General features: G+C 41.1%; 1 protein-coding gene across 1 annotated transcript; it reads right to left on the bottom strand.

Annotated features, from left to right (window-relative positions):
* Positions 1 to 4755: 4755 nt before the first annotated feature.
* Positions 4756 to 15525, bottom strand: kif7 (kinesin family member 7). The gene is made up of 20 exons (XM_041043346.1): positions 15458 to 15525; positions 13547 to 13938; positions 13063 to 13260; positions 12489 to 12888; positions 12021 to 12368; positions 11513 to 11705; positions 11256 to 11423; positions 10718 to 10876; positions 10421 to 10566; positions 10123 to 10244; positions 9744 to 9899; positions 9433 to 9638; positions 8982 to 9179; positions 8330 to 8455; positions 7713 to 7889; positions 7416 to 7631; positions 7029 to 7235; positions 6575 to 6773; positions 6228 to 6389; positions 4756 to 5486 (listed from the first exon to the last, which is right to left on the bottom strand). The coding sequence occupies exons 2-20, from the start codon at positions 13875 to 13877 to the stop codon at positions 5092 to 5094; spliced, it is 4107 nt and encodes a 1368-aa protein (XP_040899280.1). The 5' UTR covers positions 13878 to 13938; positions 15458 to 15525; the 3' UTR covers positions 4756 to 5091.
* Positions 15526 to 17269: the final 1744 nt, after the last annotated feature.

The following is a 17269-nucleotide window of genomic DNA, read 5'->3' as shown; positions in this document are numbered from 1 at the left end:
ATTCTTAATTTGAATTTCTTCCATAACTTTTCCAAAAATCTTTTTTTTCTTAGCTTCTAAATCAAATAGAAAGAGCTCCTCATCTAAATACATAATTAAAACCATTTTTGTTTAGAAACTTGTAGGATCCCTCTGGCACACACACAAAGACTTCAAGTCTAGGTGGATAAAGTGTAATAATAATTCCACTTCTAGGCAAATACAGCAGGCTAACTACCTAACCACTATGAAGAAGTGAGGAGGGATGACACTCTGTACAGTATGTTGCAGTTCTCATTGCACTTTAAGTGCGACTTATTGTCACATATATCATGAATTCTAGCCTACAAGTCTGTGTGCCTGTTTACGGTTTCTATACTACCACCCACACGAATCTTACCCAAGAAAACTCCCTCTGCTTTAAGATTGTACTCAGCTCCACATGATAATTTTTCACCTTTTTTTGCTTAGGAATAACCACCTTAAAAATTACAAAAACTTTACAAATCTTTGGGATGTGGACCCTGTCAGGGGGCATGTAGGCCTAAGTCCTTATGCCTTGTTTTAATTTACTGAACATGATTTTTTTCCCCCCATCAGTCTCTTCTGTTAATTTTACAACTACACACTCTGAATACTATTGATACTAATTTATTATGATGCTGACATTGATTTAGTTCATTCTAAACCTTATGTATAATTTGTCCTCTAAGTAAATGTTATCATACTTGGAAAAACAAGTATGTATTATATGTATATAATATGATCCACCGTTTTCTATACATATTATAATCAAAATGTTAACTCAAAATAACCTCATGATGAACTCACGCTTCTCTTTGTCAGTACGTCTGACGTCAGTCGTTTTAATTGGGAAATAGATGCGTTGACATGGCGTGCGTCACTTTCTTTGTATATTTGGGAGAGAACTCTGACTAATAATTATACAATTATCATATATATATTGTAATGAATTAACATATTCAAAAGAAAGCAGGCTTGAGAGTCCCATACGCTGGGTCTCCTGACAATTTAAGACATTTAAGACAATTTAATAAACCTCACACTATAGGTGTGAAGTTGCCTGTATTGACTCAGTTTACTGGAGGATTTGTGACACAGAACAGGCCTGTATATCTTGGATTCATTATAAGAAATGCGAATTTTCTTGCTCTAGTGACGACTGTAAACTAGGCAAAATAGCCCACTGTGACTTTAACTATTGGTGGTGGCTTTGGCGACGAAACCTATTTGAAATATCAGAATTGAATAGGCCCATAACAAGGTTAAATGAATGCAGACTGTCCATAACCTGTTCCTAAAATATGTCTAATATCAGGCCAGTGCATCTGCAGGCTGAGACTGAGATGCATTAACTAAAACATGCCTGCAGATGATATGAGCACGCCTCATCTGTGGAAACTAATGAAGATCACTGCATGCAGAAAGACTCACTTTCCATCGCGCAAGATGACTCCTGCATCCAGGGAGACTAAAAAAAAACAAACATCCACATGTGGTAACAAGGACGGTCGCTGTAGCATCACTCGGGCTCCAGATGTGCGGGACGCAGGATGTGCAGCCTTTGCTTTGACAAACAGGTGAGCGCGTGGGTCAGATCGATAAATCCCACACCATCTGCCGAGGCTGTGAGTCCACACGGCGGGGTTTGTGGATGAGAGATCCTCGTTGAATTGTGCGTTTGTTTGTATCCGTGACCAGGAGGTTCCCAGGAGGTCCGCGCTCTCGTTCCCGTCAGACGAGCAGGGAAAGCAGGGTTGCTCTGCCACACAAATCAGCCCTTTTATCCGCTGTGTGTAAATGTGTGTCTTCCTTCAGTCCGCGGTCCCGGGGCTGCGTTGTGCCTGCTGACGGACCCTCCGGTGATCTCCTCTCACCTCCTCTCTGCCTTTTTTTTTTCTAAACGCTTCCTCCTCCCGGCTGCGCTGACGTCACACCGACAACTTGCTGGTAACCAATCACGTTTAGCCTCCTCGTGTGTGTGTGCCTACAGTTTTCACATAAAACAAAAGAAAAACCAACAGAGTTTTAATATCTGAAATAAACTCTCTTTAATTTAATTGTATTTTTACGTTATCCTGAGCTAATCTGTATATGTTACAGTTATGCGGCTCCTATCATTAAATAGTTTGGGTTATGATGTTGCACTGATAGGAAGGAAATAGGCTGCTGCCCCAGTTGCACTGCCATTCTCATAGATATGTAATAGTGAAGTGAGGATATAGGCCTGTCTGACATTGTGACCTCTCCACATGCTCGGCTTTCCTGTTAAAAAAAAAAAAAAAAAAGTGGTTAGTGATTACTTGTTAGGTGTTGATAAAACATTTAAAGGGGTAACATGTAAGTATTTTAGTTTGAAACATTCAAAACGAACTAATATTTTCAACAGAACTTAAAGAAATAACAGTTTTGACATTTAGATCAGTGACGTCAGTTTAATGTGTTGCAGAGATATCTACTGAAGTACTGAAGCAGACTAACCAGCTGCCACTGTCTGTCCCTCAACGTATTTTTAACTGACATGAACTATCAGCTGTTTCACACTCTAGAAAAGAAGAAGAACAACTTGTTTTATTTTCAGTTTGCAAACCTCTACTTCTTCTTCTCATAGAGTGCATTTCCTTGATTCTTACAATAGGGCTGGACACAACATTTTTTTCTGGTAAGATGCTGCCCCTTATTTGTTTGGAGTATGAATTTGACAATTGGGCAGTTCTTACACATTTACCCTTTAAAGCAACTGCAGAGAATGTGAGCATTTCTTACCTTGGTGCCCCTCTGTGGTAGTACAAAGAAAGATACTACTGCAGACAGCACAATTAGATTCACTGATCTGCATCTCTAAAGCCTAGAAAACATGTTGAATTTTGAATGCATTTTCAATTCAATTCAATTCAATTTTATTTATATAGCGCCTTCCACAATCAAAATTGTCTCAAAGTGCTTTACAGAGACCCAGAGCCTGACCCCAGAGCAAGCACTTAAGGCGACAGTGGCAAGGAAAAACTCCCTTTGAGCAGAACCTGGCTCGAATGGGGGACCCTCCTGCTGATGGCCGGGCTGGGTGAAAGGAGGAAAAGGAGGAAGATAGGACAGCTAGGAATGGAGGAGAGGAGGAGAAGGACATGCGGCATAATACAAACAGGGTTGGCAATGGACAATGTTTGCTGTCATACATCAACAAAGTGTACCTACATTTAAATGATCTTATCTTTCATTGGTGCATATGAAAGATGCCAGCTATTAATATGAAATGTGGCCCTCTGACAGAAATGAGTGCGATTACATACCTGGCAGTGAAGGAACACCACTCACAGAGTTCAGAAAAGTTCTCACTAAGCGTTTGCTCTACGGCACCGCTTGTGATCAAAACCTTCACAGCTATTTAAGACAGAAAAAAAACACAGTGTTTGCTTATAGGTCACTGCTGAACTACCTTTCTAGAAGAAAATTTGAGCTGCCTTTAAGGAAGCTTGTTCTCTTAGGACTTCTCTTCAAATTTAGACTTAAAACTAATTTGTTCTCACTGTCTGAGTTTATAGCCTTAAAGTTTTGGTGCAATTTATTGCAACTCTTCAGAGCAGGAAAGTGTAGCTCAGATCGGCCCAGATTTACTTTAGCTTTGGTGAGTTGAATGGTTTTGTTTTCTCAACAGCATGAAGCAGTTAGTGCATTTTTTTCCATTGCATCCTGTTCAGGATGCAACAATTGCCCGAGATACCCACACCTCATCTGTTTCATAGAAGAGTTTCAGCCTGAGTCCTTTGGTCAGCCCTTCCCCCTCAGATGAGCTGTATCATCTCTGTCCCAGGATTTCCTGTAGCTTTTCTGGGCAGTTTGAATGATTTGAGTCTCTTTATCCTTCAAGCAGCTCTGGCCATTGTCTCCTGCCAACAACACCAGGCCTGTTTTGGAGCTAGAATGATGAGCAGAACTAATCTAGTTTCATCGTTAGACAATTACTGGATTTGTCTAATGCAAAATAGTGTTTTAATTTGAGTGATTATTTAAAATATTCCCCCTTTAAATAGGTGAAAACAGCAATAACGCTTTAACTTGTCTTTTATGGGGGTGTGCATTTTACACAGAATCCAAGAGCAAAAACTGACTCCAAAAATATCAGATTCGTGTGAAACACTGAGGATATATCGCCATCTAGTGCTCAGATGGTGTCTAGACCTATATCCTATATCACAGATATGAACGTTTTGTGCTACACTGAGGTGAAACGACCTGTTAATGTAATATCCTGTCTTGTCCTTTTATCCACAAAATAAACAACCAGGATCACATCAGTTATGATCTTAGACCATATAGAGGTTCTGATTTGAACATTTTTGATGCACATTGCAAAAGTTCACAGTATCTTTGCCTCGTGCTTCTCTCTCTCCATTCCTCCCCTTCTACTCTCCCAGCTTCCCAGTTTGAAAACCCCTGTCCTAAACCAGCTGATTTCTGTTACATTCAAGTTCCATGTTCATTTCTTCTCTGCTTATGGTGGCCCTGGTTTATTGTTGTAAAATACTGAAATTGATTTAAAAGAATAATTGCTGGTTGTTTATCCCACCTGGGGAAGGTCTCAACATTCAGCCGTTGCCTCCCAGGACCTCCACTGATTACAGCTGCACTGAATTCAACACCAGGCCTACAACAGATCAAGATGAAGCTGTTAAACATCCAACTTAAACAACATTAAAAAACATTTCTGGAATGTACAAGCTTGACTTAAAGAGAAATGAGAACCGAAGCCACATGACTGTGGAAGGCAAAAAACAATTTAATATAAAATACTGTAAAACTCAAAAGACTTATACTTGATTAGAGAGCAAGAGAACCTCAGGTTGTAATGATGCAGATGGTTAAGATCATATACCTACCAATTATTGTATGATAAAAAATATATAAACTTTACCTTAGTGAAAGTGCTTTGTGTAAAAAAAATCAGTGGGTGTCCATTTTTTTAATTACAAAACCTTATATACAAGTATGAAAATTGTAATACAAGAACTAAAAATGAAAAAAAGAACAATCTTTCAGAAACCACAGAATGAAATCTACGTGAATGGTCTTAGAGTAACAACACACTGATTTTCAGACAGGATTCTTCCGTACATCAATTAATGCATTGTTTGAAGTCAGTGGTCCGATGTTGAGGCTGGGGCGACGTGACTCTCGCCGAGATTTAACCACAGGCAGTGATGTCTGCCCGCCCCAAGACCCCATGCCAGTTTGAACAGCACGTTTAACAGGAACATCCCCAGTCGCTTGAAGCCACAGCTCCTCCATGACAGCAGGCTCCTCTGTAGGGAGAGAGGAGCGTCTCCATGTGGACGGGAGCGGGGTGTTTACCAGTTCACGCATTTCCTCCCTAGACCTGGAAGGTTTGTCAGGCAGTGCCACACCTCTGCCTCCTGGGCTGTCCTCAGGGCAGCGAGTCAGCTTCTCCATGCTGCCGACACCTGCTGGTTTACCATCAGATGCCACAACTGAAAGATGTCAAGAGGACAGTTAATAGTACTGGACAACATTATTTTTAACATTATTTTTTAAAGCTCTGAGGGCACAATACAGAATATTATCAGAGAAATATGATGCCAGAAATCAGAATATCTACACCTGTGTGTAAATGACGTTTCACTCTATCATGGAGCAGTAAAACTACATTCAACACATTTTCACTTTCAGAATTACTGCCCAGGAATTAAAACTGAACCTCCTGTGTGTTCCTGCAGTTTCTGAGCTCCTTTGTTGTCTATAATTCTAAACTGAATATCTTTGGGCTTTAGAGTGTTTGTTGGAGAAAGGTCCTACCTTGGACTCTGGGAAATTGTGATGGGCATGATTTAACCATTTTGTGCCTTTGCTGCCGTTTTATAGACCAAACAAGAAATTGATTAATCAAGAAAATAAGGGACAAATTAATGACAATGAAAATAATTATTAGCTGAAACCCTGATGTGCTGTGGTTATCTAACCTTAGGAAAAAAATCTTCAGTTCCCTCAGCAGCAAGCCCTACTTGAGCTAGTGACAGTACAGAATAAAAATGGAGAGGACAAAGATACAGCACTTGCTGAGAATCTACGTAAGGACTGGAAAGACACAAATGATTTAAAAAATGTTTACAGAACTCTGCCAAGTGGAACTGCCTGAGGGTATATAGGAGGCTGTTTGTTCTTAAGTCATTTTATATGACATAGTGTCCCCTTTGATCTAACAACACATTTACCTTTAGCATGCTCCTTCGGCTGGCTGACTGAACCACAGAGCTCCCTCAATTTGTTGCTTAGTTCCACATTAGCTGCCTTGTAGTGGTTAAGCTCCTTGCTGAGATTATGGATCCATCCTTCATACTGTCGCTGCCTTCCTGCCAAGCCCTCGTCTATTTGCTCTGCAGGGACAGGAGAATACAAACATAAGGTCATGTAAATACACTACTACTTCTACTACTACCACTAACACTCAATTCTGATGACTGATTATGGAAATAATACTAATCTGATGAACAAAATTGCAAAACATATGTTACTAAATAATTATAGTAATATCTGTAAAAGGTCCATGTGTGAAATGCACCTCGACACTGCTGCAGTAAGAGCTGTACGCTCCTCTCGTGCTCCTTCTGCTGTTGTGTGAGCCTGCGATCTGTGTCGAGCTGTGTGCGATCGAGGGCGTTCTCCAACCACTGCACCAGCCTCTGCTGCTCGTCTAGTTGCATTTCCAGCTCAGCCAGGGCTAGCTGCAGCTTACGCTCTTCCTCGCGCAGAGACACCACCTATAGAAAATGTGCACATCAACACTGGTCAGCATACATACTGGCAAGTTTGGATATAAAGATTCTTATCTTGTAAGGTCTGATACTGCTCAGCTTTCTTATTGAAAGGGTGAACAACTCTTGCTATGACTACGATAAGAGTTTTCTTTACTGCTCTTGATGTTTATATAAGATTAGTGTTGTTTAACCAATTGGCAAACTTGTCTAAAAAGTAGTATAGTACATACTGAATTTCAGGTTGAAGACAGCACTGACCTTGTCAAAGTACTTGCACAGCAGTGCTCTTGTCTCAGAGGCAGACAAGTAACTGAGTTTGGCCATGAGGTTCATCTCCCACTGGGAGAGCATGCTGGCAGAAGCCCTCAGCTGCCTCTGTCTTTGAGTGATGGCCTCATTCTTGTACTCGATAGCTGCATCCAGAGCCTCGATCGCCTCGTCCAACTGGAAAAGGGTTCGCTCCTCCTGAAAACAACAGAGGGAACAGATGGGCTTAATGACAACTTGAACACGGACATTCAGACACAGACAGGTAATATTACAGTTTCCAGTGAGGAGTAATTAGTGTCACATTGCCACTTGCTAGTCAGAACTTCTGCTACATGAGTACTCAATATGTGTTTCAACATGTGTGTAATATCTGACCTCAGGTGAGAGCAGGTTACCCTGCCGCAGCTTATCGTCCAGCTCAACTCGTTGTTTAAGTAGTGAATCTTTCTCTTGGCGTAGGTTGGAGATCTCTTGACGGATCTGTTGGGAATCTTGAGCACTGCTACTGCGAAGGAGGCCATTTCTCTCACTCAGCTCTCGCTCAAGTGACTCAATTCGCCCAGTAAGTGTCACCAGGTCCTTACTCAGGGCCTGGAGGGAAGACGAATACAAACTTTCAACATCTGCCAGTTTCCTGTGTCACTGAGCTCAGTTGTTTGGGTTCGTTAATACCTGACTGGAACGGAGCCTCTTGGTCTCCAGTCCGCTGCGTTCCTGCAGCAGAGCTTCTTTCTTGGCCAGGATTTCCTCTCGTTTAGTCAGCTCTCCTTCCAGATCTTCCAGTCCTCTCCTCTGTTCCAGGACCCGCTCCATTTCCTCATCCAGCCAGCGTTTCTGTTCTTCAATCTTCTGCTCATAGACAGTAAAGCACACACAAGAAATAAACACACAGGCACACACAGAAACAAAATACAGCAGTCATGATGGAGTGTTACTATTTTACCAGGATAATTCACAATTCTGCCTTGTATTAGGATGACGCTGATGTATTTTTCATGCATTACATTACCTCAAACAGCTTCACTGCTTTGAAAAGGTAGTGTCAGCTCTGAGCAAAAATACTTGGTCATCATGTACAGCTTACACTCACATCAATTTATCACCCTGTATCCAGTATGAGGTTATTACACTGCTCAAAAAAGCTGCTTGTCAATTTCCCAAAAACACTGCAATAAAATGAAAGAAAATCATTCCACACCTCTCAACCAAACTTACGTCTTTACATTTAAAAAAAAGATCCACAGAGCTAGAGTAAATTAATGAAAAAATTAACACGCAATTTATTACACCTGTTGCTCTTCCAATGAAATAACTGAGCCGTTACTGCCGCTGCGTCTTTGCCTCTGGAAGGCAGCGATCTCCTCTGTCTTTATCCTCAGGATCTTCTGCTGCTGCTCATTCTTTATCTCGAGCTCCTGTAGGGGTGGCAGCAGAGAAGATAAAGCTGAATTACAGGGCAACTTCAAAGGAAAACTAGCTCTATCCAAAGTAAAGAAGTATGTCCTGAAATGTCTCCCTCAAAATCATTGCCATGCATTACAGCTTATTTATGTACAGAAATAATGCATGTTCTCGACAATCACAGGCAACTCTAAGAAAAGACAGGCATGTAATTTGTGATTAACTGAGACCAACTTAGTTCTAAAATCACTCATTCAGGATAAGAAGCAATGCTCCTCCAGCTCAGAAATCTCTGGTGGGGCAAGGCTCAGCTATAAAATTGATGCTGAATCCATATGGGATTACCATCTGTCCCAGCACCACTAATAAATTCACCAAATTAATTGCTACATACTGAAACTGCAGCGTTTGGTGTGTCACTTATTACATTTCTTCAATGAGACTTGGCCCTGACGATGGAGAAATGAGCCATGTTTGTTTACCGTAATCATTAAAACAAATACTGATGCCACTCTGACAGTGTGCTCTCCTAAGCGGTACCTTGACTCTGTGAGTTCTTCGTTGCATCTCGGTCTCCAGACGTCGTTTCTGCTGACTTTCCTGACGCAGACGCCTCTGCAGCTGCTCCTGCTGCTGCCTCATAGACTGGACGCTGCGCTCCAGCTCTAACACACGACGTTCACTCTGTGCAGGCAGGTTAGCTAGACGGGCAGTATCCCTCTGACGCTGACTCAGAACCTACAACACAACCATAAAAAGTTTCCCTTTTCAGAAGTTCAAGTAAAACAATATCAGAATATTAGTATACGTGTTTTGTTGATTATTGCATATCGGGGAAGCAGTCATGAAGCAAGAACATGGCTCTAAAATAGAATTTTTGCTGCATAAAACTATTATTTCAGAAGTCAAAAATTTCAATTCAGCTCTCGAGTCTCTCTATTTATAGCTGTCTATAGTATGTAATATGAATAGAAAGGTGTGACAGTCAAACCTGAACTTTGCTCTGAGCAGCAGCTATCTTCCTGCGGCATTCCTGTGCTCTGGTCTTGTCTGTTGCACTGATCTCTCTCTCTTGCCTCTCGAGATCCTGCAGCTGCCTCTGGGCCTCCTGCAGCTCCTGTCGAGCCTGCACAGCTTCACTCTCCAGAGCCGTTATCTTATGGCTGTACTGCCTGTTCAGGGCCTGAGCATCCTTACCTAAAAAGCAAACAAAAACAAAACAAACAATTGATTTAGAAAAATGCAGAATAGAACCTTTATTTGGAAAAGGTGCAGCTAAGGAAGGGTGACTACAAGTAATACCTGTTTTGACCAGCTCCTTGATGAGCTCCTCTTTCATGCGTATGGTGACAGAAAGCTCCCTGATCTTCTGCTGGGCCTGAAGTAGACCCCACTCTGAAACACCTTCAAAACTTTTCAGACTTTCCCGTGCAGATGTCTCCCCAGAACTTGAGTTGGCTACACAAAACAATTTGAAAAACAGGTCAGTAAGGTGGAATAACAAGAAAGTGGACAGAGCTTCAAGGTAATGTACTGAAAGACTGGTAGTTGTAGAAGTATTTTGTGAATGTGTAAATAACATTTGTGTATGAAAAAATGTCAACAGTGTGGTTAAAATGCTGAGTATCTAACTACAATAATTAATGATTAATGCAGGCGCATCTGACAGTTCTAGACTTACATGCTTTTCTGGCTAAACAGAGGTGCTGGTCCGGCTCAGGTAGCTGAGATGCTGGCCCTTTACCAACCGCTCCAAGTCCTCCTGATAGCATATCCCTTTTGGTCCAGGTCAGATTCACCTGCCTGACAGAATCATGAGCATTACAACACATGCCCTTCAAACATAGCATGTGCCCAGGTGCAGTGACATTAATGCTGCTCTTGAATGACTAGTCTGTAATGTGTGCAGTATTTATTTTATTAACACTCAATTCAAATAGTGTAAGATTCAAGCTATGATTTCTATAAACACAACATACCTGCGTCTTTCCTGGCTGAGACTGGAATGACTGCTTTCTTCTTCTGTGTCTGGTATTTCTGCTCCTCCTAGGATCCCCTGATCCTCACAGAGGTTACCATCCTGATCACCATGAGGCCCATTACCAAGGTAGCCTACTGGACTAATCTGTGAACACACACATAATACCACATATCTACAACCAACGAATAGGCTACAACATATTCTGTAAACTGTGTAAAAATTAAGTCTGATCTCTATAAGGACAACAGTGAAAGAAATTTTTCTAGTTCTAGCTGGTCAGTGTGGGCCTGGTTACCTGTTTGTATGTGCCTCCATTCTGACTGTGCTGCATGGAGCCCATGGGGGCAGTGTGTGGCCGTGATCTCAAGTTAAGGCCCAGTCCCATCAGCCCTGTAGAAGACAGCTGACACTGCAGCTCTGTTATCAGGTCCTGTTGCTCCTGCAGTTTATCACTCTGAGACAGAAGGAAAACAAACAAATAAGTAAGAGATAATCAAAGGTGACACTACAACATGCATTGTAGTCATCCAAAATGCACAAAATACAGAGTTTTACGGTAGTTTTCCATCAGGACGAAAAGCTGTACCACGCCATGCATTGACCAATCATGACCACAACCACATGACAGAGACAGCACCAGTCAAGTCATTGCTTGTCTTAGGCCATTGACCCTATGACCACGCAACCTTTTCAAGAACCCAATAATTTTTACAATTGAACTTTCTGTCCACAAGAACCTGCTGTTCTGTGGGTACAGTTCAGTTTCTGAGTGATAGGCAGATAGTGAATGTGGTAGAACAGAAAAGCAGTATGAGAATTAAACCATCTCTGACCTGCTGCTTGTATTGCTCCATTGCATCCTCCAGGGCTGCTAAAAAGTCTGTGTTCTCTCTCTCCAATCGCTGAATCTGTGCTTGAAGCTGGACACTGCTATCCTCTTTCTCTCCATCTTTCTCAGCTTCATGCTCATGGCTCCACCTCTCCTCTGCACCCTCTGGATCCTGGTAATCAGGCACATTTATAGACACTCCTAAAAAAGTTGTCATTTAATTTTTAAATATTTATTTGAGAGAGAGTGAAATAAACATACCTGGTTCCTTACAGTAGGCCTTCCCCTCCTCAGTGCAACACTGTCCTCAGTGGAGCTGTTCTCAATACCACTGTCTGGTCCTGAGGCTGTGGTCAATCCGCTCCGTTCCTCCTCCACTGAGCACAGCCACTCCTTCACTCTCAGACTCTGCTCTGCAGTGAGAGCCCCTTCACTCTGCAACTCCCGCAGTAACCTGTGATATATCAGCAACATAAAAATTGAAGGAAGAAACCCATGATGCCCACTTGCACTGAGGAATGCAATCAACTCCACGGTTGTCCAAAAACAATGCAGTTTAGCCAATATTTTACCGGTAATCAGGAGTAATCACAGAATTGTGTGTTGTTAATTCTATATCTGAATGTTTAGCTGGTTGAGAAAATGCAGCATATATACAAATACATGCAATATATTTTGTAAAGATTAGAAAGGTTAAACAGGGTATTGCACCCTTACAGGACAAAATTACACAGATAAAATTTAACTTGATCAGCGATTGTGCTTTAACCTGTAAGCAGTGTCTGTGCAAGTCCTATAGTGGGCACTCTGGGCTTGTAGTCTGCTTATCTCTCCTTCTCCGAGTCGCAGCCTCCTGTTTGGATCACCGTGAGCAATGATGCGGGTCTCTGAACGCTGGCGGTTTTCCAGGGCTCTGCGAAGAGCCTTGATTTGTTGCTCCAGCCCTTCCACGCGATCTGGCTCACGCTTGCAGTTGACTGTAGCCCGATTCTGAATGTTTCTGGCCCTTGCGGCATAGTTTAGTGTATTCAGACTCTCATCAAAGTCTGAGGAAGATGGGCTGATGCAGGCAATCATCAGTGTTTTTGAATTTCCTCCCAAAGAGTCTTTTAGGATCCTGGAAGAAAAGATTTTATAAATTAAACTAAACACGATGTTAAACCAAACTACAACATTTTACACCAATTTATGCTAAAATAATATGTTTAAGTATCTCATAAACTTATCAAAAATGTACCTTGTGATTTTAGAATCTCTGTATGGTATGTGAGAGCCTTTCCTCTTGGGGTCCCCCAGTGCCCCAATAACATTTCCCAGGGCCAGAAGACCGCTGTTAATCTGGATGCTCTCTTTTAGTCTCTCTCCAGTGTTCCCTGTCCTTAAGATGCGTTCTGACCCTGCCAGGTCAACAAAGTGGAACTTGGAAGACAACATTTGTGGTCCAGAACTTGTAGAAGTCCCGTAAAGGCGTGAAATCCCCCGGCGCTGGTCCATATACACGGTAAAAATTGTGTGCGATCGGCTGGAGTTTGGATTCATCTGAGTTGCACCAGTGTGTCTGGCTGTGTTTCCTGACTCCAGTAAACTCAACACTTCATCAAGACCCTCCACCTCGCACTCTTTTACGCCACACAAAACTAAAAAGTCACACATACACACAAATATAAAATGTAAATAACTACATATTCAAACCATTTTCAAGTAAGTAAAATACTACATGAAAATATTACAAATAAACATATTACACCCACAAAAATAAGCTAAAATTATAATATATGTAACATCAGAATGAAAATATTGACATTCCATACCAATGTTGCCTTTATCCTCCCGGATGTGGATGTCCTTACTGGCTGTCTCCACCTCCAGTAAGTCCTTGAACTCCTCTTTGTAGACCTCCAGGTATGAGACTCGGACAGAGAAATCTGTGAGATCATTTTCATCTAGCAGCTTGAATACATCTGCGATAGCCCTGGGAATGATACCCTGCTCCTCATCTCTAAAAGAACCTGCAAACACAATTAAAACACACATAAATGCATGCAATAGGTTTTGCACACTACACCTTGATTAGAGCACAGTGCTTGCTTTGTTTGACAAGTCCAAATGATGTGTACTTTCTCTCTGATCTTGTCTTATGCAAAAACACTGTAACAATGCAGTGTAAGGCAGCATGGCAGTTACAATTTCCCATCTCAGGTTGTATTTTATACTGTGTGCATAAAGCACACCTGCTGGTACCAAATACTTTGCTAATACTTTCAAATGGATGTAAGAAAAGCAAAAAAAACTTACAAATATTAGCTTCTCCAATGGTGTAAGTCTTGCCTGAGCCTGTCTGCCCATAGGCAAAAACTGTTGCATTGAAACCTTGGAAGAAGGCATCTATGAGTGGCTGGACAGACACAGAATAAACGTCCTCTTGACAGCAGGATTCTTCAAATAGGAAGTCACAAAGGAAGTGTCTGTCGTGGCCCAGAGTGACCCGACACAGATCAGGGTCCACGGTGATACAGCTCTCATGGCAGTGTAGAACCTCCTTTGGCAGCAGGGGGCGCACTCGAACAGCTACTTGTACTGCAGAATAGTCCCCTCTGCCTTGGCCGCCAGGCAGTTTGGGAGACATTTCTGCTACACAGTTGGAGCTCTTCAGTGTTTTCTGTTATGTATTCATCATCTTTGGACCACTACAGGGAATAAAAAGGATCTTTCACCAAAAGTTTTTTCACTGAAATAGTGAAAAAGTACATGTAAATAGCTGAAGAAATGAAGTTTCTCTAATATCAGCTATTAAAAGAAGAAATAAAAAGCTCACAAGTGAGAAATCTAGATCTGTTTCTAGTTTCCTAACTAATTTGTTTCGTAATTCATTTGTCATTATGTGGAAAACTCAATGTGGGAAGGTGCTGATAAGATGAGAGACATATGACAATGGATATAATCATTAGTTGTAGGGCTGCAAGCAACTGTTCTTTTCCTTATCGATGAATAATTTTGTTGATTACACAATTAAACATTTGGTCAGTTAAAAATCAGAAGTGAAAAAAGGCCAGTCACAATATCCTTGTGACTCCATGTAAGACAAAGAAAAAAACAGCAGATCCTCACACAAGAGAGCCTGGAACAACCAAATGTTTTAACATTTTTTGCTTGACAAGCAATCCGTTATCAAATTAGAAGTTGCTTCATTTACTGTCAGTCGACAATTCGATTAATCAATTAGTCATTGCAGCACCAGATGTGACAAATAAATTCCAGTTTATTGCTTTTATACAATTTATATAAGTGGCACTGCACCCATCTCTCAAAGGTGATACAATGATTTACTGCAAATGAGCACAAGCTTTCATTTCAAACAATAAAAAGGCTTCAGTTAAGAGGTCTAACTTAACTAATGAGTTGGTAAATGTATTTAGGGTGAATGTATAAATATCTCCACTAATAGCACCTAAAAACCACTTCCCTGAACTCTGCACAGTAAAGGCAGGACTCACTACCTGGATGGTCTTCTAACTTGACTTCATGTTGAACACAAACTTTGGCACACCTTGTTACACGACACTTCAAAATTAATGGGTTGGCTAAAAACTGGATGCAGGATCCTCTTATCAAGTAACATTATAATCAACAATGTTATTTCGTTAAGTCGTGGATGTTGCTTTATTTTATTAAAAAGTAACGTTAACCATAACTATTACTATTATCACGAATGTAACATAACACTGATCAAGCTCGTAAATTTACGGTAATCCTTGTGTTTTTCTTTTTGTAAGGAAAAGCTAGTTAACTTCGGCTACATTGTGTGTTGATGCTCACGATGCTGTAAAGTTAACTTATTTTAACCACGTTAGCACGGTAACGTTAGCTAGCTACCGTTACCACTGTTAAAGTAGCTAGATGTTACCTGCGTTAGGCACCGTTATACTTTAGAAAAACACACACACGTCGGCATTTTCTAAAGCTACTTTAACATGAAGCTTCCTAAATTTCGCACACTACTTAAGTCGTCTGTTTCCCAAATAACTTCAGCTAAGCTAAAGTTAGCCAGTTAGCCAGCAGTCCGAACAACAAAACCAAAACATGAGGATGAGGCTGGATATCGCCATTTGGAAGTGCTACTACATTTTCCTGTAAAATAGGGCAATGTTACAATGCATGCAATGACTGGGCAAGTTCCCGTAACCACTTACAGTTGGCACAACTTACTTTAATGAGGCAAAAGCTACTCCATGGATTCAGGATAACAGAGTTTTTTTTCCCCTGGAGAATGGAAGTTGAGGGGCAGTCATAGGGAGGAGCCCAAAAGTTTGGGCTGTATTTTGTGATTGGTTTCTGAAAAGCATCGTGGCTGAGAGGGTACATATTATCATACGGAGAGAATCTAAACATTTTTATACACTAAACGTGATTCAGTACGCAAATCCTGATTTGTAAATGACTTAACTTTCTGCCTTGTTTTCTCTGTTCTTAGATAACATCTTAACTTTACACATATTATGGGCAGTCGAATTTTAAAATCTCATTTAGCCTTTTCAGGTCGACAGGGAGATGCAGGTTTTTTTTTTTTCATATGTTTTTGATCAAATGTTTATTATTGAGAGCTTGTTGTTTGTGACTATAAAAAGTTCGTGATTATTATATTTTATATTTTATACCAGTGTGTAAATTCGTCCAATCCCAACTGGAAGCAGAGGAACAAAAGTTAACATCCAACTATTGATTTGCCTCAACCAGTCATGACCTTGTGTTTGCCCTGAGAGTAGGCATGCTCTGGCACAAAGGCATGTGTACTACTCACAGTTGATCTGGTCATTTATTTGTTGGCATCTTATTGAACTTGTGGTGTCATTATCAGGATATGTTCAGATATACTCAACTGATACACCTTCTTCTGTTCATAATTTATGTGTGAACATCTGCACAGCACGATCTCTTAGACATTACAGTTTCTAAAAACATGAACCGAGATCAATATGAACAATGATTTAAGAGACTGAACTGAACAATGATCAATAACAGCATCGTTAGTAATTTAATGCTATCAAAGTGGATTCAAAAATGAACTTAAGTGATTCTTCCTTTAGGCTTTCACAAGATATAACTTTATTTACAGTAACATATGGTCAAGAAAAGGACGCAGTGGGAGAGAAATGAATGGCTCCTCCATAAGTCACTGTTAGATAGTCAAAGTTTCCCAGAACAAAATGCTTTATTCACACAACAAAGGCAGATGTGACTTGTTTGACTGTAGTAGCATATGAAGAACCGGTGGAGAGAAAATGTGACTGTTGAACTCGGAAAATTTTAAAATTTAATCTCCAAAGATGCAAAAACAGGGTGGCAGTCGTCTCATCTGTGGTCAGCAGGGGGCAGTGTTACATCACACTTTGAAAACCTTTCACATACAGTACACAGGTTTTCTTTTGCAATGACTCATTCAAGACAAAGGTACAAATATAAACTTACTCATACATCGTTTAGCAGGATAATAAATGAAAGAGATGGAACAAACAGCAGGGAGACAGAGAAACTGCATATCCTGCCAGTTTAACCTTAATTTCACATTAATCTTAGTGTTGCTTCCCTGACTACAACAACCACGGATACTACTGGCGTGCCTATTATCTCTTCTCCCTCCCTCCTACCCTCACCTGCTAGCCCACACTGAATGGCCCGGAGCCAAACTGACTGTGGAGTCCTGTCTGCACTCTGGGGAGCCTCAGCAGTCCCAGTCACACTCTTCTTTGTTCCATTAAACTTCAGATGAGACCAAGGTATTTCCTTTCAAAAGTAAGTACCAGTGATAACCCAAGCTGCTGTCAAAGAGAGTGTCCTGGTTTCTTATGACTATGCCGCACAATCAGACTGAGATTAGGATATTGATTTCAGTCCCACACACACTGCCAGCACTCATTAGGAGGGGTTTTTATCAGCGTGGTGTGACTCAGCCACATTGGAGAGAGCTGTACAGACAGGATGGTGGAGATGGAGGAGTGTGGATAGAAGGATGTGAAAGTG

The sequence above is a fragment of the Toxotes jaculatrix genome, chromosome 1 (assembly GCF_017976425.1).
Source record: "Toxotes jaculatrix isolate fToxJac2 chromosome 1, fToxJac2.pri, whole genome shotgun sequence".
NCBI classification, from domain to species: Eukaryota; Metazoa; Chordata; class Actinopteri; family Toxotidae; genus Toxotes; species Toxotes jaculatrix.
Note: the sequence above shows the minus strand (reverse complement) of the source record. Positions and strands in the feature narration are given on the sequence as shown.

What these genes read in the sequence shown, in the direction of transcription:
- kif7 (XM_041043346.1), bottom strand. Translation starts at nt 13,877, where the DNA reads ATGTCTCCCAAACTGCCTGGCGGCCAAGGCAGAGGGGACTATTCTGCA. An exon ending in GTAACCTGCTCTCACCTGAG is followed by an intron (nt 7,236 to 7,415) that starts GTCAGATATTAC and finishes TGTTGTTTTCAG; the next exon opens with GAGGAGCGAACCCTTTTCCA. An exon ending in GCCGAAGGAGCATGCTAAAG is followed by an intron (nt 5,487 to 6,227) that starts GTAAATGTGTTG and finishes GACATCTTTCAG; the next exon opens with TTGTGGCATCTGATGGTAAA.